The 22,439-nt window shown below is 53.7% G+C and overlaps 2 protein-coding genes and 1 long non-coding RNA gene across 4 annotated transcripts; 1 reads left to right on the forward strand and 2 right to left on the reverse strand.

Annotated features, from left to right (window-relative positions):
• Window positions 1-241: 241 nt before the first annotated feature.
• On the forward strand, window positions 242-10,279 carry LOC103103160 (uncharacterized). Its single transcript, XR_474583.2, has 3 exons — window positions 242-1,141; window positions 8,008-8,064; window positions 8,826-10,279. It is a non-coding gene; the product is annotated as an uncharacterized LOC103103160 (long non-coding RNA).
• NAA10 (N-alpha-acetyltransferase 10, NatA catalytic subunit) lies at window positions 3,430-10,314 on the reverse strand. Of its 2 annotated transcripts, XM_007507043.3 has the most exons (8): window positions 10,179-10,314; window positions 9,690-9,788; window positions 9,231-9,289; window positions 7,590-7,635; window positions 7,331-7,446; window positions 6,964-7,008; window positions 4,938-5,022; window positions 3,430-3,803 (listed from the first exon to the last, which is right to left on the reverse strand). In XM_007507043.3, exons 1-8 carry the CDS (start codon window positions 10,197-10,199, stop codon window positions 3,561-3,563), a joined length of 714 nt encoding a protein of 237 aa, XP_007507105.2. In that variant the 5' UTR covers window positions 10,200-10,314; the 3' UTR covers window positions 3,430-3,560. The 2 variants fall into 2 exon arrangements, with proteins under 2 accessions (XP_007507105.2, XP_056665307.1); XM_056809329.1 differs by lacking the exon at window positions 6,964-7,008.
• A 329-nt stretch (window positions 10,315-10,643) lies between these two features.
• On the reverse strand, window positions 10,644-17,679 carry RENBP (renin binding protein). Its single transcript, XM_007507044.3, has 11 exons — window positions 17,512-17,679; window positions 17,294-17,397; window positions 17,126-17,201; window positions 16,955-17,030; window positions 16,586-16,758; window positions 15,955-16,179; window positions 15,714-15,795; window positions 15,044-15,219; window positions 14,367-14,498; window positions 10,911-10,998; window positions 10,644-10,822 (listed from the first exon to the last, which is right to left on the reverse strand). The coding sequence occupies exons 2-11, from the start codon at window positions 17,392-17,394 to the stop codon at window positions 10,752-10,754; spliced, it is 1,200 nt and encodes a 399-aa protein (XP_007507106.1). The 5' UTR covers window positions 17,395-17,397; window positions 17,512-17,679; the 3' UTR covers window positions 10,644-10,751.
• Window positions 17,680-22,439: the final 4,760 nt, after the last annotated feature.

Raw genomic sequence — 22,439 nt, forward strand, 5'->3', positions numbered from 1 at the left:
AGGGGGCGGGGGTGAGGGTGGGAACTAAGGGGCGGGGCTAGACTACGGCCTTCTGGGTTCTCGACCAATCCCCGAAGTCCCCGCGGGCCCCGCTGCGCAACGGGCGCAACGGCGCAACGGGCGGCCCGGCCAATCAGAGAGAGTCATAGTCCGCGGGGGCGGGGAAACGACAGAGGGAGGCGGGTTTTCCGGCCCGAGCCAGGGCCGTCAATCACCCGAACGGTTCAGCGCTCACTCCAAAGAGCCACAAATCGCCCCGGCTCCTGGGAGGGCCCGAGCACAAGAAACCCTTCCAAAGCCAATGACTGAGCTGTGGCTTCCTTCCTTAGGGGGCTGAGAAAGCCACAACAGCCACGCCCCCCTGTTACTACCGAAAGGGTCTTTGGTCAAAGTCAAGTCTAATCCCCTGACTGACAGATAGGGGAGCCTGAGTCCCAGAGAGGTTTAAGATTATTTGGGGAGCAGTAATGAAGGTGGATGGGACAGCTAAGTGGGGCAGTGGCTAGAATGCCTAGCCTGGAGTCAGGAAGACTTGAGTTCAAATCCAGACTCACTCGTGTCCTAACTGTGTGACCCTGGGCAACTAAGTCTCTTTGCCTCAGTTTCCTCCTCTGACAAATGAACTGGAGAAAGAATGGCAAACCACTTCAGAGAGGGAAGGTACTCCCCAAGGGCAGCTCTCCAAAAGGAGGTCTTATCAACCAGAAAAGCCTCCTTTCAAAAGAACACCGTGCACTCGATCTGGATGGAGACAGAATGGCTAAGCTAGCTGACCCCCTGCCCTTGTCCCTATGGCCTCCACTGCATTGTGATGGCTAGGAACAAACCGGCCTGTCCCTACAGAAAAGATAATGAACACAGAGATATGGAGGGCAGAGAGAGGACACTAAAAGCCATGGAGGGAGAACACTTGAGCTGAGCCTTAGGGAGGAACAGCTCAGAATCAGAGAATCTGGGCCCAAACAGGCCTCAGTTGGCATTCAGTTCAACCTGTAGGCAAAAGAAATCTCCTCCCTCAAGGAAGAAGACCCCTCCACTTCCTGAGGCAGACCACTCCACTGTGGAAGGGCTGTCAGTGGGGAAGCTTGTGCAGTAAACGTGAAAAGAGGAGGCTCAAGGCACATAGTGGAGGGGTTTGAAGGTAAGCTGAAGAGTTTTTATTTTATCTTGAAGTAAACAGAGAGCCAAGGGAAGCTTCTAGAGCAGGGAATTGACACCATCAGACCCGTGGCCCAAGATTATTTGGACAACAGTAATGAAGACAGAAGGGGCAGCTAGGTGAGGCAGTGGCTAGATCCCCTAGCCTAGAGTTAGGAAGATCTGAGGTCAAATCCAGCCTCAGATACTTCCTAGCTGTGTGATTCAAGGCAAGTCTCTTCACCCTCTTCCATCAACTGAGCTGGAGAAGGGATGGCAAACCACTCCAGCCAGCACCTTTGCCAAGAAAACTTCAAATGGGGTCACAAAGGGTCAGACACGACTGAACAAACGTGAAGATGTATGGAAGAGAAGGGAGGGGGTGAAAATGAAGGCATGGGAGTCTGGAGAGGAGGCTGGTGCAACAAGGCAGGTGAGGGGTCTAGTGCAATATGGTAATGGCCATGTGAGTGGTGAGATGCTGGGCAGTTGGGATCAATTAAGACTTGCTGAGTGGATGGATATGTGGGATGAGGTGCAGAGAAGACAAGGCTGACTGGGGCTGCAAGGATGATGGTGCAAGTTGGGGGGGGGGGCGGTCCTCAGTGATTCTCTATGGATGACCATCTCTATACAGATGGTTCTCAGATCTATTCAGCCAGCCCAAGCCTCTATCCCAGAGATCTGTGGCTACCTTGCCAGGTCAGGGCAGAGGAAGAGGAAGCTCCTGGGTAACAGTTCTTGGGAGGGAGAGACAGTCTCCAAGCCAGGTTCCTGAGCAAGTTCATTCTCATCAGCCACCTGGCAAGGATCCTGGCTGGGAGGTAGCAAACTAGGAAGTCCAGGCACTTCCAGAGTGGAATTGGAGGCCACCTAGTCCAACCCTATGTGAACAGAAACCCCTACCAAGATCAAAGGGTCATCTGGCCTCCCAGGGATGCCCTCATTGATTTAGGGACATCAGAGCTCAAATTGTTAGCCATCATTTGCTTACATCTCTCTAATGACCCACTATTCCCAATTCAGACCAAAGTCAACCGGCCTTGCAGATGGCAGATACTTTCTGAAGCCCCTACATTTTCTCTTCACCAAATGAACAGCTCCAATTCCTTCAGTTAATCCTCCCACCTCCCCTGTACCAACGGGGCACACCAGTAGAGGGCAACTCCATCTACAGGGGCTCTCAGGCTCCCAAATCATCCTGGATTCCTCTCATCTCCTCCAGATCCAAGCTGTAACCAAGGCCTCTCCATTTCACCTTTGTGACACGTATCCAATCTGCCCCCTTCTCTCCTCTGATACTGCCACCCTAGTGCAGGGCCTCATGCCCTCCCAGGAACTACTGCAATAACAGTCAATGGGCCTGCCAGCCTCAGGTCTTGCCCCACTCCAGTCCATCTTCCTTTCAGTCACTAAAGCACCCCCTGCTCAACTTCAAAGGCTTCCTATTGCCTCCAGGAGCAAATGCAGTGCTTGGTTTGGCATTCAAGGCCCATCATTACCTACCCTCCTCCTGCCTCTCCAGTCTCCTTTTACACCTTACTCCAACTAAGTATTATTTCACTAATGACCCTCCTTCTCTCAGCTCTGGGGATTGTCTGTCTGTCCCCTAAATCTGGAATGTTCTCCCTCCCTGGCTTCCTTTAAATCTGTTAACATCCTGCCCTCCCACCCCCCTTACAGGAAGCCTTCCCTTCATTAGTTATCTCCTATTCCTCCTGTACTTAGCTTGCTCTGTATGTTCCCTTGTCTTCCCCCTTCCCCATCCCTGCCCCCATTAGGCTGTAAGCTTGAAGGCTTAGCACAGTGCCTAGCACACAGAAGGCATTTGGACTTGTGATTTCAGTGGAGTTGGGAAGCCCTGGGTGACAAAGTTTTACCAATGCAGGTTGGCACCTTCTAGTCTTGAGTTACAAGGGGCACCAAGAAGTGCCCAAACAGTGCATCAAGAGGTGAGCCTTGAACCCAGGGATCCCTGGCCAGCTCCCTAACCACTGCCCAACTGTCTCATTTGTCAGTGCCCTTCCCAAAAGGAAGTGGCCACCCAGGCCCACTGTGCTCTGTCCTCATTCTGCACACTCAGCCTCTCAAAAGCAGACTAGATTCCATTGTGACTCACTGAGCCAATGGTACCCAGATCTCCTCCATCTTGGATTTTGGGGTTGTTTCTTATACACAGCAGAAGTCCAAGACTTCCCCAGTCACACCCACAGACACAGACACAGACACAGACACACACACATCTTCCCCCCCCCCCAAGTCCCAGAATTCCTGAAGGAGAAGTACTTCCACTTTAGTGATGCAGCCCCCAGGGCCCCAAAATTATTTAATTGGAAGGAGTGATTGGGGGAGAAGGACAAGGGCAGGAGACACAGAGATGGGGGTGGCTTATGAACAGCAGAATCGATTCCTGCCGAGGGACTCTAGGAGGCTGAGTCGGAGGCCTCCGAGCTGTCCTTGACATCAGTGCTCTCGGTGGTCTCGCTGACCTCACTAAGGTCTTTGCTGTCACCGCCGCTGCTGTCCTCAGCTATGGGGCTAGGGCCGAGGCCCCTCTCGTCTCGGCAGCAGTCCCCCACGTGGTTGCCTCTGGGGTCCATCTTGTTCTCCAGGGAGGCCAGGACCAGATGTTTGCCTTTCTCCTTCACCTCCAGTTGCTTCCTCAGCTACCATGAGGGTGAAAGGACGAGCAAGGAGACAGACAGGTAGAGGGACAGGCGGACAGCAAAAGGACAGAGGGAGGGGAAAGGGGGAAACAGAGAGAATGAGGAGGAAACAGAGAGACCATCCTGTGTCTCTAGGAAGAGGCAATGTGGCAGAGTAGAAAGAGCACCGGACCAGGAGGGAGTCAGGAGACCTGGGTTCTAGTCCTGGCTCTGCCGCTGTGACCTTAGGCACGTCCTTTCGCCTCTGTGGGCCTCAGTTTCCTCATCTGTAAAATGAGGACAATAAAGCCTGCCCTGCCTGCCTGCCTGCCTGCCTCACAGAGTTGTCCCAAGAATTAAATTAAGACAAAGGAGGCAAAAGCAACTTGTCAGTGTGGAAGGACTCTCTCAGGGCCAACCCCAAGCCCCTCCAGGGATGGGGTCCCCCCGCACTTGAAAGTTTACTCAGGGGGGGGGGCTAGGTGCTCAAACCCTCTAGGGCAGAAGTTCAAATTTTCTTTTTGACAGTCTGAGAGCAAGCCTATGGCCCACTTCTCCCAATCATAATATGAAATACTTGAAGGAAGGACTAGCTTTCTGTTAGAAGTGAGTGAAAACAAAGATGGAATTCCCCTGTGCCTCTCCCCCTCCCATCAATTGCCATCCAATCCAAGTTCAGAGTCCCTACGGAGCCCAGAGCACTGCTCCTGCCACAGGCACCCATCCTGTTCCTCTGCACTGGACCAGGGGTCAAGCAGCAGCCTGGACTCCTCCAGGCTCTCCCTCCCTCCCTCCCTCTCTCCCACTTCAGGGATGTATCTGCTTAGGCCGGGGAGCCAAAGTGGACCATTGGGTCACCTGAACTGGTTTCCCGAGGGTCAGAGAAGGCAGGGCCTTCGTCTGTCTAGACCAAACCTAGCCCTCTCACAGAGGTGGGACAGCAGGGACCACAAAGGCAAGGTGCCTCACCAAGTTCACAGAGCTTGGAAGGAACAGAGCCGGGCCTAGGCCCCAGATCTCCCAAGTCTGACATCAGCAATGTTTCCACCAATCCCACTGTGGGGACCCTGGGGAACCTCTGGCTACTTCTCTGGGGCCCCCCGCCCCCACCATCACCCTTTCAGCAAAGCCTCTAGGGACCTCTGAATGACTTACCTCTTCTGCCATCTGGGTCAAATCTCGCTTCATGGCATAGGCATCCTCCCCATCGGCATAGTATTTGGGCTCCACTTCGCTAATCCTTGAAAAGAGAAGAGGAAGGGGGGGGGGGGAGCCTGGTGGGAGGAACTCTTTTCCCTGGTCCCCCTCCTCTCTCTTGCCATGTGAGAACAAAGCCCAACAACCTGGCTTTGGAGGTAGGAGCTAGCGCCCAAACGTAGGGACCGAGAATATTTTGCAACTGCCACAGAGATAAAACCAAAGAGAAAAGGGCAGCTGGGTAGCTCAGCAGATAGAGCACCAGGCCTGGAGTCAGGAGGACCTGGGATCACATCTGGCTTGGAAAAGCTGTGTGCCCCTGGGCAAGCCACTTAACCCCTACTGCCTAGCCCCTGCCCTTCTGCCTTAGAGTAGTTACTAAAACAGAAAGTGAGGGTTTAAAAAAGCAAACACACACACACAGAGAAAGTGGGAGAAAGGGAGTGGCAGAGAAGACCACCCAGTTGTCACAAGGTACCAGTTCCCTCAACTGCAAAGGAAGACAAATTAAGGCCACGGGTGCCGAGAGTCTCCACAGACTAGCTTAGAGAGCTACGCACAGCTCACGTTTCTTGAAGCACCACCTCCCTCCTGAGTGCCCTTCAGGCAGCTAGGTACACAGACAGAGCACTGGACCTGGAGTCAGGGAGCCCCAAGTTCAATTTCCACCTGGGACATTTACTAGTTGTATGAGCCAGGGCAAGTCACGGAACCTGCCTGCCTCAGTTTCCTTATCTGTAAAAAGGAGATAATAACAGGGCCTACTTGTCAGAGTTAGCGTGAGGAACCTGACCTGTGATCCAATCATATCTGGAATAGGATGTTTAGCAACGCCATAGCAAGGAAAGGTGCTGACAAGGAAGGAGGCCCGGGGAGAGGGAGAAGACATTTGGGGACAGGGTACTGCATCCAAGGTCCTGAAGGGCAGTCATGGAGACTGGCTTTTTCTCAAAGGGCCCAACTAGGAGCACCAGGGAAGGTGTTAAGAGGAAGAACAATTCTGGCTCAGGCCTAAGAACTTGCTGGTGAGCAGAGTTGTCCAGGAAGGAACAGAAAGGCTTCAGCAGGGGCTAGACAGACGGCCATGTTCCAGGGACGTCAGCTTTTCTGTTTTCTGTTTTCTATGAAGCTAGGAGACCCTTCTGCCAGGCTTCTTCCACCTGACTCTGCTTTTCTAGCCCAATTGCCAACCGCCTCAGGCATCAGTCTATTTGGAGCAGTTTCAAGGTGACCCCTCTGCCTAGCAAGCATCACTCCATAACTCTTACAGGGAGCCACAGAGAAACATGAGGAGCTCAAAGCAGCTGTCACCCTGCCCTGGGAAAGATCCCCATAACACATACCAAAGACCCCGAGCATACCGAAACTGGATCGTCACTCACATCTCTGGGGCACTTAAAGGGCTCCAAACGGCAGCCTGGTGAGGCAGGCAGGTCCACTTTACAGTTGAGGAAACTGAGGCTCACAGACTTGTCCAGGGGTACAAAGCAAATAAGTGCTTTTTAACCCGGTTCTCCTGACTCCAAACACCAATGGTCTTTTTATTACATCCTGCTGAACATCATCATGAGAAGTGACCTCAGAAGTCACCCCGTCCAACCCTCTCATGGTACAGATAAGGAAGGTGAAGCCCACAGATGTGCAGGAACTTGTCCAAAGGTCACTGAATCAGAAGGCAGCCCAGCTAGGGCAAGAACCCAGGTTTCCCAGATTTTTGTATATGACTGAATGTCCTGTCTCTTTGTGGGAAGTTGGGGAGGAGGGGGTGCGCCTGCCTGGCCCAGCCCGGCCTGCAATGTTTGTGCTGCCAACTAACTGGACTGGCTCCTGGCAACTTTTCCCACTCCATCCAAATGGAAGGTCCAGGAGCCTCTTCCTGGTCTCTCCCTCACATATGCCCCACCTTTGCCTAGCCCTGGCCCATATAAAAAGTGTGCGTGTGTGTGTTGCCTACAAGGCCACAGGAGGGCCTAGGATGACTTACTGAAAGTTTAGTGTGTTGGAATACAGGTGCAGAGCTGCCCGGTTACTGTAAGGAACAAAAAGCCAGTGACATGGAAGAATTTAGACGGGAAGGAAGAAAGGCATCACTCCCCTCCCCACCCAAGCTCCCAACATCCCCGCATCTCCACTCTTCACTCCACCCCAAACCAAGAGCTCCCTCCACCCCCTTTCAAAACCTCAGCCTGGCATCCTTTCTGTAGACTGATCTCACACAGTACTCATGCCTGCCTCCCAGGCAGATACTCAGGCTTCTCTTCCTAAACTGGGCCCCGTTCACAGAGCCCCAGACCTTCTTCCTCATTTAAACCAGGAACCACATTTCCCTCTTTTTCGCTTCAGGCTCTCACCTTTTTCTGACATGCAGGGAGACATACTTCGCATTGAAATTTTCAATCATGGCCCTGGAGGCCTGGTCCATGAGCTTCTGGGCTAGGCCTAGCCTGCGGTGGGAACGTTTTACAGCCTAGTGGATTGAAAGAGGGAGACGGCAAGTGAGAGGTTGTGAGAAGGGATCGGGACCTACCAGCTGAGTCTATCTCCCCTTCACCCCTTAGGCAGAAATTCCAGTCCTGGGCCCAAGGTCCAGAAAGAAAGGGCTCTACATACCAAGGATGTGATATGTCCGTGGGGGACATCATCCGGATCTTCCTCCCTAGGGCCAGAAAGGAAGAAATGGAAGATGAGCTGTGTACACAGTTAGAAATTTGCCCAGAAGTAGCCAACTACATGCCTAGCTAGAGAGGGTAGAGATGTGAGCTGGTGATTAGAGCCACCCTCCCCAAAGCGCCCAATCCGAAAGCCTTTCCTCAGGCTGAATTCTTGCCCCGTGCTGCACGGGGCTGCTGCTGCTGCCTTCTCTTGGCTACTTTCTCCTCTCTAGGCTTTTGTGATAAACTGCTCTGTTCCCTTGGCTGGCACATCGTACCTCCCTAACTGTGGCTGTTCTACAACATCCTCCTCTCTTCTCCCTCTACATGGGGTGGGGGTGGGGGGTGTAATCACATCACCTTGCTTGCTTTCTTAGGTTCATTCATGAGGACTCAGAGAAGTAGTCCAGGGGCTTCACCAGTCTGCCCAAAGGGTAAGAGCCCCATTCAGGCCTTTTCTGATCCCCCACCCCAACTGCTAGGGTGCTTGGGCTCACCCCTCCCAGGGATTCTTCACTGTCTGAACTTTTAAAAGTCCTTTTCATTAGTTCTACACATGCACGCGTTGACCCTCCCACCAAAATGTGCATTCCTTAGGAAGAGAAACAGTTTCATAAGTAATATTTATATTCCAGCTCCAGCCTAGATAGAACACTTATGGGCCAGACAGGCCCATATGAAGCGAACTAGGCAATCTCTACCCTTACCGCCTAATGGGAGATGGCCTGGCATAAAAAAAGGAATACTGTAGCGCAATGCCTGGCATACAGGAGAAGGCAGAGCTCACTGATTAGTTCCCTGAAGGGGCCTCCAGTATACACATGTTCATGTATGTGTATGTGTGTACATTCTTGTCCTGTTGCTTTCTTTTTGAAATACTCTCCCCCTTCTTTTCTAAGACTTCTGTGTTGTCCATATTTTGCCAAACTAACTTAAGGCCCAGTTCAGTCCACCTCGCCAAGAAGTCCTTAGTGGTCTCCCTGTCTTTGAAAACTCTGGGGACTCCTGATGTTCAAGCCAAGCTCTAGCATTCACTGATTTGCTGGCCTTTGGGCACGTGATACCTGTCTCCCAAAGCAGCTTGGCAGTTCCCTGAAGAGGAAGGTGGGAGAAGGGCATAAGACACTGTGCTGAGTACTTTTTACAAACGTGATCTGGATGCTGGCACTAACACCAAGCCCTTCCCTCTGTACAGCGATGCTCATTAATTCGTGCTGAATATTTAACTAGCAGAGGAGAGGATTCTGAGAAGAAGGCCACCAGAGAAAAGGCTGAGAGTATAGAGTCCTGCCAAACAAGGACAGGAAGAAGAGAATGCCCCAGGGACCTCTTCCCATAGAAGCAGGACATGACTGTGATGAGAGCAAGTCCTGCACGCACATTCACAGGTACATGCTCAAGACATGGCTGCCCATGGCAGGCACAGAGTTGTCCAGTATATGGAATAGTCTGAAACCTTCAATTCTTGGCTTATAGCATCATGCAGAGAGGAGATATAAGAGTATAAGGGTTAGTACCAGGGAGCAGTGATGGCGGCAGCTGGCCTGAGACTTTCACCATTCAAGGAAGGGGGGAGGGGGGGCATGAAAGGACAACTCACATCTTGGCCAGAACATAGCCCACGATCTTCCCATTCTCATCTTCAGCAATGTAAGAGAGCTTCGGGGAAGTAGGGAGATGATGGAGAAGAAAAGAGAACAGAAAAAGAATAAATAAAAACCTCTTCTCATCCCAAACCCCACATTCCTGCCCACTTTAGAGAACCAGAGAACATCAGACCGGGAAGGGTCATGGGCTAGATTAGAGTTGGGAAGAACCCCAGAAATCAACTAGTCTACTGACTCCTCTTTATTTTACAAATAAGAAAATCCCTTGAGTCCTAGAGAGGGAAAGTGACTAGCCCAGGGACACACTGAGTGACAGAAGGGGAGCTCGGGAGGGCCTTTGAAACAGACCAGTAACAGATCTCTCTCTCTCCCTCCCTTCTTCCTTCCCTCCCCCTGGATCCCAAGCCATTCCCCGATAAAGCCCCAGCCCCTTCCCCGTTCCCCAAACACACCTGAGGCCATGACAGACCGTGGTAGAAATAGTATTTCATCTGATAGTTTTCTGGAAGGCACAGCAGGTTACAATGCTGCATATTCATCAGGTCCTCTGGCTGGGGGTGGGGAAAGAGTGTTAACCCCCGAGCTCGGGGGATCTCGGGCACCAGCCCCAGCATGGGACCGGAGACTGTGCGATGGGGTGGAGAATGGGGTGCTATGGGCACAACAATAGAGAAGACTCATGGGACGGGGGACAAGGGGAAGAAACAGGAAGAACTTCTGGCTCAAAGGAGAGAGCCCCGGACTGGGGGAGGCCACTCGGCCATCGCCGCACCCTACCTCACCTGAAAGCTGGGTCCCGGCCCCCCACCCCCAAAGAAAAGTCCCCCCACCGAGGCTCTCCAAATAACGCATGCGCACGTTCGCAGGCTCCACAACCACGCGGCCAGCGTCCTTTTCCTCCTTGCTTTCCGCCCGGCTCCTGACTTCTGCCCCTCTCTTACCCGTGCGTTGCGGATGTTCATGGCGCCGACACTTAAGCGGGCCTAGCAGAGCTGAAGAGGGGAGAAAAGTAACGACTGCACCCCGAGCAGCAACCGACAAAGCTGCTACCGGATCCGGGCCACTGCTAGGGAGTTACGGAAGGGGCGGGCCTCAGCCAATAGAGCACTGCCTCGCGGAGCGCCGTCCAATCAACAGCCGCACGGGGCCCCCCGCCGCGGAAGCGTCATCCAATCAGCAGACAGCATTACACGTTCGTTACCCCCCCCCTCGTACTCCCACTGTAACCCCCACACCTCCACCCCTGCCGAAGGACTGAGCGGGAGAAGAAACGAGTAGGAAGCCAAGTGGCTCGAGCCTGGGAGACCCCCTAGCCGCCGCCTCTCGGGCCCCGCCCCCTCCACCCGTTGCAGTGAGCGAGCGTTCCACCCCCCCTCCCACGCCACAGACACGCATGGGGTCTCAGGGAAATGCTAGTCAAGTTTTATTGAGGCTGGTAGAGTCGAAATTTCCCCCAGCGCCCCTGGCAGGAGCAGGGGGTAAGGTTGTTGGCCGGTGCCCTTGGGCGATGTCCTTCAGCTGGCCATCAGCAGAGCCTTGAGTAGTTCTTCGCACATGTAGAGGCACCTGGGCACGTGGAAGCAGCCTGCGGGAAGAGCCCAGAGCCGGCAGTTGGGGAGCATTCCCGCCCCTGGCACCCCGCCCCCTCAACCCGGCCCTCCCCTTGCACTCACCTTTAAAGGGGCCCCCCTTGAAGTTCAGGGCCACTTTGCCTTCTCGGTTCAGATAGCCATACCATTCTCCATGCTCCCGATCTGGGAACTGGGAGGAGGGAGGGAGGGAGCAGAACAAAGAGTTAGGGGCATGGCCCAGGGGGAAAGGAAAGGGGAACCTGGCCATTCCCCCACCCCCAATTCTAGCCCGGAGAAGGGCCTGGTTCCCCTGTCACTTTCCCCTGAGCCACACTTAAAGCTGAGGCATAATGGGAAAAAGACTGGAGTTGGAGCAAAGGGGTCTCAATCCCACTAGGACAAGTCATAGCCTGCCTTCCATGGCTTCAGGTCCCTCAGGAAGGTTCATGAGATGGGGGCAGTTAGGTAGTAGCATACTGGTAGAGAGTGCCAGGCCTGGAGTCAGGAGGACCTGGCCTCAGCCAATTCCTCAGGGTCACTTCCCCCCAATTGTCTAGCCCCCGCCACTCTTCTGTCCTAGAACTGATACTAAGACAGAAAGTAAGGGTTTTTCCAAATAGAACTATAGATTTTTAGAGTTGAAAACAGCTTTAGAGGTGATCTAGCCCAACCCACTCATTTTTCCATTGAAAGCCCATCTCAGAAACAGGGAAAGCAAATCAAATCAACAGCCACAGTTTTTAAAAAAATCACAGAGGAGCAGAGCTGGGTTCAAACTCAGATTCTGACTCCAAATCTAGTACTTTTTTCCACTGTGCCTCATTTCTGTACCCACAGGGGAGATTATTTCAGAACCCCACTCTAAAAAGATTGCCCCTCAGTCATGCCATTCCTTTGTAAATTCCTTAAATCTCAATGAAGCAGCCAGACGTGTGCTCAGAACCATAGGAAGCAAGATGAAAGAGACAGGGCTTACCCACAAATCACTTACCCACAAATCAGGTAGAATCCTGATGGTAGAGCTAGAAGAAGAGAGTCTGAGAAAATGGCCAGAGAGCAGTATAGAGAATGTACAGTACTTAAAGGCAGGCAAAGCACTTTACTATATATCATAACTAGGAGGCAGCTAAATGGATTGAGAGCCAGGTCTAGACAGGAGGTCCTGGGTTCAAGTCTGACCTCATACTTCCTAGTAATGTGACCCTAGGTAAGCCACTTGCCCTTGTAATTCTTCTGTCTTAAAATCAATACCGAGGGAAGGGAGGGAGGGACCTAAGTTGGATCATATAACTCAGGAAAATTTGCGTGGAAATTTGTTATTACTTGTAGTCAGTAAAAATACATATACATCTGTAAAAGAATCCATATTGATTCCAAGTTCAGGATTTATAGATATATAATTACTTCATAGATCCTCTCAGCTCTCACGAGTAAATGTCATGATTCCCATTTTACAGATGGGAACGAAGGTCAGAGGGAGCAGAAATGAGAGAACAGGGGGAGTTGCGGTAGGGAGAACATTGAAGGGGAGTGGAAGCCAAGAACTAGGCCAACTAGAACAAGATAAAATAGAAGAGGGAGATCTCCTTGAAATGGATAAGTCCCTGATAAGCCCGACTCCTCCCCAGCACACACTGTTCTCATTCTAAGACTTCAACTTTCAAGGGTTTCCCACCTCTCCACTAATTCTGTCCTTGGAGGTCCAGCTCGGCAAAGAGTGCTCTCTGGGACAGAGGGACCTCTATGGGCCAGCAGCTAGCCCCTGAACAAGGTGCAAATGGAATTGGAAAATGTGGAACAGAAATACAATAAAACACAGATCAGACTGATATGTGGTTTTCTCTGTTAGAATGTGGTAGTTGGGAGGGACCTTTATGTACAGTTAGTTCAGTGGGTCCTGTTTCTGTTTGGGTGACATCCCAGAACCCCTGGTCAAGAATCCTTCTATAACATCCTGGACTGACAAGTGGGCAGCCAGCCTGTCTTCTAACAGGAAGGAAATCTCCACAATTAGCACGCACGGTGAATCCCTTGAAGGGTTGTTTCTCAGTCCAGTGAGACTCAAGGCGCCACCCACCCACCAGCCCAGTTGGGGGTTTTCTTGGCAGAGATGCTGGAGTGGTTTGCCATCTCCTTTTCCAGATGAGGAAAGTGAGGCAAATGGCATAAGGTGACTTGCCCAGGGTCACATAACCAGTAAGTGTCTGAGGCCAGATTCGAACTCAGGAAGGTGAGTCCTGAAGTGGTTGTATGTATTTGAATCGACACTAAGGGAAGTTATATGTAAAATATGGTCATTGGTTCCAGCCCAATGAAAATATTCGATGTGACTTCAAAGAGGGCAGCCACCTTGAGGGCATCTGAAGCAGCCTCTTCCATTTTGAGGCTGCCATTTGCCTCGCTCTTGCCCTTGGGGCTCAATAGAACAAGTCCAATCCTTGGTCCCCAAAGCAGCTCTTCAAACAGTCGGGAGGCAACTCTCTTGCCTTTCCCCAACACCCATCTCTCCTTTGCCCAATCTTCTCAGAGCTAAACACGCCCATTTCCCTCCAGCTATGCTTTTTAAAGTTTGCTTTCCAAAAGCATTAGGCTTAGGGTCAGAAAGTCCATTATTAGGACCAGAGATGCCACAGTGAATAGAGAGCCAGGCCTGGAGTTGGGAGGACTTGGGCCCAAATCTGACCTCAGCCACTTCCTAGCTTGGGGACCCTGGGCAAGCCTTTGCTCCTCTTCTGTTTTAGACTTGAAACAAAGTTGGAGAAGCTAGGTGGCTCAGAGGATAGAGAACCAGACTTGGAAAAAGGAGGTCCCGGGTTCAAATTTGACCTCAAGCCGAGTAACCCTGGGCAAGTCACTTTAGCCCCATCGCCTAGCCCTTACTACTCTTCTGCCTTAAAAGTCAATACATAATACTGATTCTAAGACAGAAGGTAAGGGTTTAAAGAAAGATTTGCTACTAAGACGATAGGAGGACGTAAGGGCTCTACAGAGAGAAAGAAAGTCTACTATTGGATCCTAGCAGTCCCTTCACCTCTTCGGGTCACTTTCCACATCCATGAAATGGGGATGCTACTCTTCCCTATATATATCCCTGTGGTGTTTGGGAAGCTGAAATTAAGTAATGATGTAGTAAGATGTTTTATGACCTACAGTTATTATTTAGGGAGTTAATAGGGTCCAGGTTTAATTGCCGAGACATGTCCATGGAGAGAGGACACAAAAGAGTTTGCTTCTCGGTCCCCTCCCCGTGCTGGTCAGCATCCTCCCTGAAACATGGACTGACATCTCCCTACAGCCCCTGCGGCTGTCAGTGTCTGGACTAGGCCACCTTGGACTCCTTCGTGCTTTTGCTGTTCTGACATACTTGGCCTTTACCGAATGGTTCACTCCTCCTCTTTTCCTACACGGTGGAGGCAGGCTGGGAGTTGCCCAGGCACTTGTAGGGCCTCAGCCTTATACCCCCCTCAAGCTCTCCCTCCCTCCGTGCCCCCTTCCAGCCTAGCCAAGCCTGGAGCAGAGCCTGCTTGACAGGGAGACCTCTGAAAATTGTTTTCTTACCCGTTCAAAGGTATATTCAGCAACTTGGCAGAAAAGGTGGAGCAAGGCGGGCTCCCTGGTCTCACTGTAACCCATGAGGAAGGCGATCATGGCTTCACTGTGGGGCCACCAGAGTTTCATGTCCCACTCCAGCTGCCGAGAGAAGAGGAAAAGCTAATGCCCACCCGCTTGCTCGTCTCTGAGCCTCCCCACGCCGAGCTCTGTCTCCCTCATTTCCCCTGCCCTGGCCTCTGTCCAGCACTGCTGTGTGACTTGCCCAAACCCCACTGGGCTTTGCCCCTTTTCCAGTTAAGGCAGCGAGCTCCTCATCTCTCCAGATTCTAGTCAAACAACTGCAGCCAGAGTTGTGTCCAGCTGCCCCGCCGTGAGTCTTTGACGGCTTCTCTCTCCCCTCTCCCCTCCCAAGGGAGCAACACCACATCATTCCCATCAGGTCTAGAGTGAGAAAGTTCCCTTATCATCCTGAGTCTCCCCCCCCCCCCCCCCCCCCCGTGGTCAGTCTCGAATTCAAGAGCTGGGCCTGGTTCTCCTGGTCCTCTGTAGAAGTCCCATTTCTTCCACGGCTTCATGAGGTCCCTGAAGCCCTGGAGGGATGCTTGGGATGACAAGGAAACCTCCTCACTCTAGATCATCATGATGGGAAGGACCTAAGGGAAGGTGGGGAAGGGGCTCCTTACCTGCGTGGGGCAGAATTTGTCTGCATCCTGGAAGTAAAAGATCCCCCCGTTTTCAGTGTCCCAGCCAGAATTGAAAGGCTGCAGCAAAAATTTCTCAATGATATGGGCCTTGAGTTCAGGGTTCCGGTGTCGGACGGCATGCCGGAGTAAGAACCAGCCAGCTTCCAAGGCATGTCCTGAGGTGGGGATGCCATACATTCAGATCCCCGAACCCCAATTGGAGGTTGACCCCAAATCTCCCTACCAGGTAGGACACCCCAAATCTCAGCTGGAAATTCAAAGGACCCACTCACCCTGAGGCCGCTTCCCTGTACACTCCTGCCTCAGCCATGCAAATCACTTCGCCACCCTCTGCCCCAGAAAGCTTCCCAATAGCCCAGACTCTTCCCCAATGTGGGGGGGCCCTCCTTCCTTCCCCTTCAAGCCCCAAAACCTGGAGGGAAACTTCCCCAACCACCTCTGGGCCCTCTGCCCTCTGAGCTCCTCTGGACTCTGGCGCCTTCTGCGCCATTCGCTGGACACACGAAGTCTCAGAAAGCTCCCTGAAGTACAGGGTCTGGACCCGGTCCTTTTGCACCCCCAGCCCTGGGAGACTGCTTCTCTGCAAACAGCAAGTCCCTTCTCTTTTCCAATCCGAAGGCACACTTTTCTCTTTCTAGAGTCCCTTCACCTGGATTCTGTTGTCTCCCCAGGCAACCAGGTATCTCTTTGCCATCCTTAGATACGTTCTCCAACACAAGCTGTCCATCCCTCTGTTGGGGTGTCGGGAAAAGATATCTGTAAGAACGCCTCTACCTCTCCTTCCCTTTATCTCCCTAGTGCCCCACCCCCCAACATGAGGACCTTAGCAACCCCAGCCTGCCTCCCCCCAGTCTGAATTCGCACCTCCCCCAACCCGCAAGGTGCCAAACCTGGAGATGCTTCAAGATGTCCTGAGTACACCACTCTCCCAACTCAGCAAACTTGCGGGTCAGCTTGTCATCGTCCTCCCCAAGCTGGTCCACCAAGTTGAGCACCATCATGGGCACAGCCATCGAGTCAGCCATTGGAGATCCTGAGAGCTGCGACTGGCCCAGCCCAGTGGGGTCCACCCGAACCCAGTATATAATCTGATCCATCATCTCCAAGGCTTCCCTCTAGGGAAGGAGGAGGGAAGGGGGTCAGCTTGAGTCTCCTGGTCAGCCAGAAGGCCCGGCCTCTTGCCCGGGCCCCGTCCCTGAATCTTGGCAGCATTCTGTCGTCCCTCTCTGGCTCTGAGATAGATAGATGTGAGCCCAAGTTCCACCTCAGTGAAACCCTTCAGGTCTGCACTGCCTGGGCTGTTCATTTTTCATGCAGTAGAAAGAACACTATGTTCAAATCATTCAAATCGCTGCTGTGTGAACTTGGGCAAGTCACTCCCCTCCCTTGGGGGGGTGGGGAGAGGGGAGCGGGAGGGGCTTCACTTTCTTGAGCTGGAAAATTAGAAAATCTGCCCCCAACTGGACTATCTCTTCTCCAAGCACCCTGTTCCAGTTCCCAACTGGCTGCCCACCTCCATACCTGGTATCGGGGGTCGCCGGTGGCCTTCCACAGCTCATCCATGGCCATAGTGTAGAAGCACTCGCTGAAAATGGTTCGCTGAATTTTGATGGGGCGGCCGTCCCGAGTCAGTACGAAGGCGCACTTTTTCGCTGGGGGGGCCACTCGGGCATGGCGGATGAGGAACTCCCCTCCTGGAAGAAAGTGGCGCCAGGTGAGGAGCGGCCCCCTTCCTGCCAGTTCTGCCATCCCAAGCCTCCCTGGGAAGGAGGGGGGGGGGGGGGGACAAAGAACTTTCCAGAAGAGGAGGCCTCTCCTCCCAGACTGACTCCCACTGTGGCCCAGGGGGCTTGTGGGAGGGGGCGCCAGCGCCAGCCAGGAGCAAAGTACCTGCTTTGGCTGCATCCAGGATCTCTGGCCAGCAGAAGCGGGGCAATTTTCTGTAGAGCCGGCAGTACATCCAAACCTGGACAGAGAGGGGGGGGCATTGAGGCCCTTCCTGCCGCCCCCACCGACGCCAGGATGGGGGGACAGGGACCCCGGGGTGGGGGGGCACCTTACCTGCCTCCCCTGCAGCCAGACATACTTGAGGTCGTCGTACACTTGGCCCTCCCTAGTGAGGCAGGTGAAGAAGCCCCTGCAAGAGAGGAGGACGACGAGCACCGTGGGGGGCGGCTCCTGCCAGAGGGGCCCGGCAGCGAAGGGCAGGTGCCCAGGGGTGCCCCTTACCCGTATTCCGAGTCGTGGGAGTATTTGGTCCAGAAGGTGACCACTTGGTCCAGCTCCTGCTCCACGCGCTCCTTCCAGGTGGCCAGGGTGGCCCTCTCCATCTCCTGGGGACAGAGCAGACCTTGAGGCAGACCAGCGGGCCCCCCCCGCCCCCCCGCGCGCGCGCGCTCCCTCACACCTCGCCCGCACCCCCACAGGGAGCCCTGCCTTCGAACAACCTGAGAGGCGCGAGCCCGCAGCTCTTCCCCAGGCGCTCAGGCGGCAGCAGGCTGGAGGCACCGAGACTGGGGCTGGAGGCTGGTCCTGTGACTGCTCAGCTGACTGAGGCTGCTGGTTCCTGAAGCCGGAAGGGGAAAAGAGCAGGACCTAGGCTAGGGGCCCCGAACTTATAACCTTGAAGGCTGGGGAGGGGCCAGACGGAAGGCTCCCTCCCTTTCTCTCCCCAGTCCCTGCCACTCCAGCTCTTTAACCCTGTCCTTGCCAAGCACGGCTGAGGGGGAGGAGCTGGGACTCAGTGCTTGTCTGCCCCCCGGGGTGTGGGAGGGGAGGGACACTCGAGCCTGCACTGAGAGCCCTCCCTGCCGTCGGAGGGGGCCACTGCCACCGCCACCGCCTGGGTGACCTTGGCCAAGTCACTTCTCCTGCCAAAAGGAAGGGGCTTCAGTGGGGTGCCCCTCGAGGGGGGCTGACAGTGGGTCCCAGGGGAAAGCCTCCCTGTGGGAGCCCTGCAGGGATGTGAACGGTGCCCCGCCCCCGCCTGGAGCCCAGGCCTGCCCTGGCTGAAAGAGGCAGCAGAGCCGGGGGAGGGGGAGCAGCCTCCCATTAAGGCCCCCTGCAGGGTGGGGGGGGAGCAGCCCAGCAGTCCAGGGAGCCAGGACTTTGCCCTCTGGCCAGTGGAGGGAGGGGGAGGCAGCCGCCCTCCCGTGATTCCCTTCTTTCCAGAGCATCTGCTCTCCAGACCACCCCAGCCCCTGGGCTCTGGCCCACTCAGGGGAGAGCAGGGGGAGGGATGGGCTGGGGCCCACGTGGAATCCAGGGGTCCCCCACTTGTAGTGAGCCCCAGCTTACTTAGCTTGGAGGCAGAACCCAGGTCCGATCTGACCTAGTCCCGGGAGAGTTTCCCCCTGAGGGAAGGCCCTACTTCACCGGCCTCAGGATAACAATAGCCTTGAAGGTTTGGTGTCAGTGGGAGGGCCCAGGGCCTGAGTTCGAGTTCAACCCTGGGAAGGAAGGGTGCGCCACACCAGGACAGTCACTAAACAGCTTAAAGTCAATTGTTAGTAGGAGACTTTCCCTTGGGGGAAACTCTCCTGTGACTAGGTCAGATCAGACTTGGGTTTCTGCCTCCAAGCTAAGTAAGGTGGGGATCACTGCTACCAGTCAGGGGACCTCTGGATTCCATGGGACAACTCCTAACACTGTGCAAGCTCCAGAGAGCCACCTTCCTCCCAGCAGCCTCAGGCCTTTTCAAGCTGGACCCCAGCCTCTGGCCCGCACGGGGAACCTCAAGGATTTCCCTACTGGGGGGTGGGGGGGGCTTTTACCACTCGCACACTCCCTCCCCTCCCGGAGGCTGGCGGCCTCACCCCAGATTTCCATATTGGTCATTTTGCTGAGCCTAACCCTGGAATCCCACTGCAGCCACTCCTTGTCCCATGGCCCTCAGCGTTCGGTGGCCAAGTTAGGGAATCAACATTTTAGGACTGAAAGGGACCTCAAAGATCACCTCATCCAAATCCTCCATTTTACAGATGAGGAAACTGAGGCCCGTGGAAGTACAAAAAGATTTGTACGGGGTCGCAGATTCCCAGAAAATCCAGCCCGCTTTCCATTGGCCCCCAGCATCCTTGCTCCTTCCAGAAAGCATTCCTGGAGGCAAGAGGACTCAATAAAGCCTAAAAGCACCCAGCTTAGCCCTTAGGAGGGCCGGATGAAGGGCTGAGAAAACCTGGGGTTCCTGCCCTCAGGGGGTCTACATTCCATTAATATCTGGGGCGGGGGGGGGGGTGGCCAGGGAAGGCCCTTGGAGACAGGGGAGTGCCAGGTGGCCAGACCCTTTCCAGAAGGTGGAGGGTGCAGTGAGGGGAAGGCAGTGGGGTGGGGCCACAGAGGCAGAGCACCAAATGGCAGGATGACCCAGGCAGATCGCCAGGTAGACTCAATGAAGCATGATCTGCTTTGTCCACAGTGGCTCAATAATCTAGACGGCTCATTCCCAAGGTCGGGGTTCGAGAGTATAGTGGATGAACTTCCCCAAGGACAAGGGGCATGGATTCAGGAAGTCTGGCATGGAGGGTGTTGGTCCAGGTCTAGACCCCATCTGGTGTTTTTTGTGGCAAAGTTCCTGGAGTTGTTTGCCATTTCCTTCCCCAGCTCATTTTCCAGATGGGGAAACTGAGGCAAACCGGGTGAAGTGACTTGCCTAGGGTCATACAGCTAGGAAGTGACTGAGGCCAGATTTAAACTCTGGAAGAGGAGTCTTTCTGACTTCAGGTCCTTTGCTTTGTCCATTGCTCCACCTGGTGGCTCTGGGTGGTAGGTGCTGTTATCCCCATTTTACAGGTAAGGAAACCAAGTCAAGCAGAAATTAAGTGACTGGTTCAAGGTCACACAGCCACTAAGCGTTTGTGTATTTGAACTGAAGAAAGATGAGTTTTCCTGACTCCAGCCCCAGCCCCACTCTCGACTATGCTTATGGGGAGAATTAATAGGAGGAGGAGATCTAGCCCCTGACCCCGAGACACCGCCTGGGGAGCTGTGACTCAGAAGCCCCTAGCAGGCCAAGTGCACTCAAGGCCCAGTGAACAGGAGAGAGCCACTGGGGGTGGGCCAGGGCCTGAGGCCCCAGGGGAGAGGGGCAGAGGGCAGACTCCAGGGCCTTGGGGCACGCACTGTGAAGGATCTGGGATCCTGCTGGGACCCTGGGCAGACAGGCGGGCAGCTTCCTGCTAGCCAGGCCCCTGGACTTTGTTCCACTTGCCCCTGCAGGGCAGAACCTGGGGGATAGTTGGAAGACCTTTGGAAGAAGCCATGCCAGGCTCTTGGGAAGGAAGACTTTTCTCCTTCGAGCAAAGGTGGTAGCTCCCCCTCCCCAGAGGTCTTCAAGCCTAGGCTGGCTGCGCCCTTGTGGGGCATCCTCCTCCTCCTCCTCCTCCTCCTCCTCCTCCTCCTCGCCCCTTGCCCTCCTCACAAGAGGAGGTTTAGCAGGCTTTTATTGCCGAGGGCCAAGAGAATCAGGGAGTTCTGAGAGGGGAAGAAATGAACTCTGGGAGAGGAGACCATGGGCTCCTCAGCTGGGCCTCTGGCACCTCCTCCCCAAGGGCCGGGATTGGACTCTTGTCTAGGGGGCCTTCTCTCCCCTTGGACCCCCAGCCTGGGGAGGGCCCAGATGAGGGCTTTCTCTCCCTCGCCTCCCCTTGGGCAGTGGTAGATTGTAGCCTGCATGCATGGGAGGAGGAGTGAGTGCAAAACCAATGATATTTTGGCTACTGCTTTCTGGCTCTGAGTGCGAGCCAACACCGGGTGATCCGCATATGTGCCCAACCCTCTCAGTTACTCCAGATTTGGGATTTGAACACTGGCCATCCAAAGGCAAGTTTCCTGGAGGAGAAAAAGGACCACCAGTAGGAGAACCATTCTGTCTTCTAGCCCTGGCCACGTGGGAGACGTGGGCCTCAACAGTCCTCCCTGGTAACTGCTCCGAGTTACGTGGCTGGTGCAGGTCTGAGGCGAACCGGAACTCATTAGGCAGCCCGCTTCGGAATGTCAGCCATTTCTTGGATACACATTCATTTCTACGTGTTGATTTAAAAAGACATTTATTTAAAAATACCGATTTATTCATTTTAAATTATTATTTATTTATCATCTAGAAAGACATTCACTTGAGAATATTTTAATGTCTTTATTTATTGAAAAATACAGACTGATTTGTAGGCCTTTTTTGAGTTCTTTGTGTTTTCTGCAGAAGAAACACATTGCTGTCCTCTGTGTGGCGGCCATACTGCAGCAGCACCTGCGGCCCCTCTCTCTGAGTATTGATTACCTCCATCCTCACAAAGCTAGATTTCCGCTAGAAATGGCTGAAGATAAGGATGCTCTTCTTTTCTGCCACCCAAGTTTCCGGGTCCCCAGATCCCCAGCTTAAGGACGCCTTCTTGGCCTGAAGCCTTTCTCGAATTCTCAGCCTCCGCCGGCGCTTTCTCTCTCGCCAAACTACCTTGTGTGTGCACATGCCAAGAGCTGGATAGATATATTTCTTTTTTAAATAGAATTTCTTCCCGTGTATCCCTCCCCCAGCATAGAGGCATCACCTGACGGGAAGATACGTAGACAGCTTTCCCGTTTCTCTTTATCGGTTCTTTCTCTGGAGTCGTTCCTCAAATATCCGTTTCTGGAGCTGTATAGAACGCTCTCTTGCTTCCGCTCGTTCCACTCTTCAGTATTCCACGTAGGCCTTCCCAAGTTCCTTTTGGCGCAGTAGTCTTCCATGGCAGCCCTACAGGGCAGTGTGTTCGGCCACTCCCCAGTGGATGGGCATCCCCTCGATTTCCAAGTCTTTGCTGCCACAAAGAGAGCGGCTGGCAGTACCTTGGCCTCTTTGCCCTTTTCCCTGATCACCCTGGGAAACAGATCCAGCAGTGGTATTCCTGGGCCCATTTGATAACTGGGTGCCATTGGAAATGGCTCTCCAGAATGGCTGAAGCAGCTGACAGCGCCGCTCTTCCACACCCTTTTATCCAATTTGACATCTCGGACTTGTTTTGGTTTGCCTTCCTCCATCAGTGATGATGGAGAGCATTTTTCGAACCCTTCCCTTCCACCTTGGCATCAGTACTATGGATTTGTTCCAAGGCACAAGAGTGGGAAGGGCTGGCCAGTGAGGCCACAACCTTTTTCATACATCTAGAGCTCTAGCTTCAGCATCCTCATCCCAAACGGTCTGCTCATACCTTGCGACCTGCCTTGTTTCCATTTTGTATTTGTTCTTGAGATTCTCACGCAGCACCAGGCCTCCCCTGATGGAATGGAGACTATTACAATGCAGCTGGACATCATTTTCCTCTGCGTGTCCCAGTACGTAGCAAGGCGCTAGACACATAGTAGGTGCTCCATGTTTGTTGACTGACATCACAGGGGAAGAATG

This window comes from Monodelphis domestica, chromosome X, assembly GCF_027887165.1.
Source record: "Monodelphis domestica isolate mMonDom1 chromosome X, mMonDom1.pri, whole genome shotgun sequence".
Classification (NCBI taxonomy): domain Eukaryota; kingdom Metazoa; phylum Chordata; class Mammalia; order Didelphimorphia; family Didelphidae; genus Monodelphis; species Monodelphis domestica.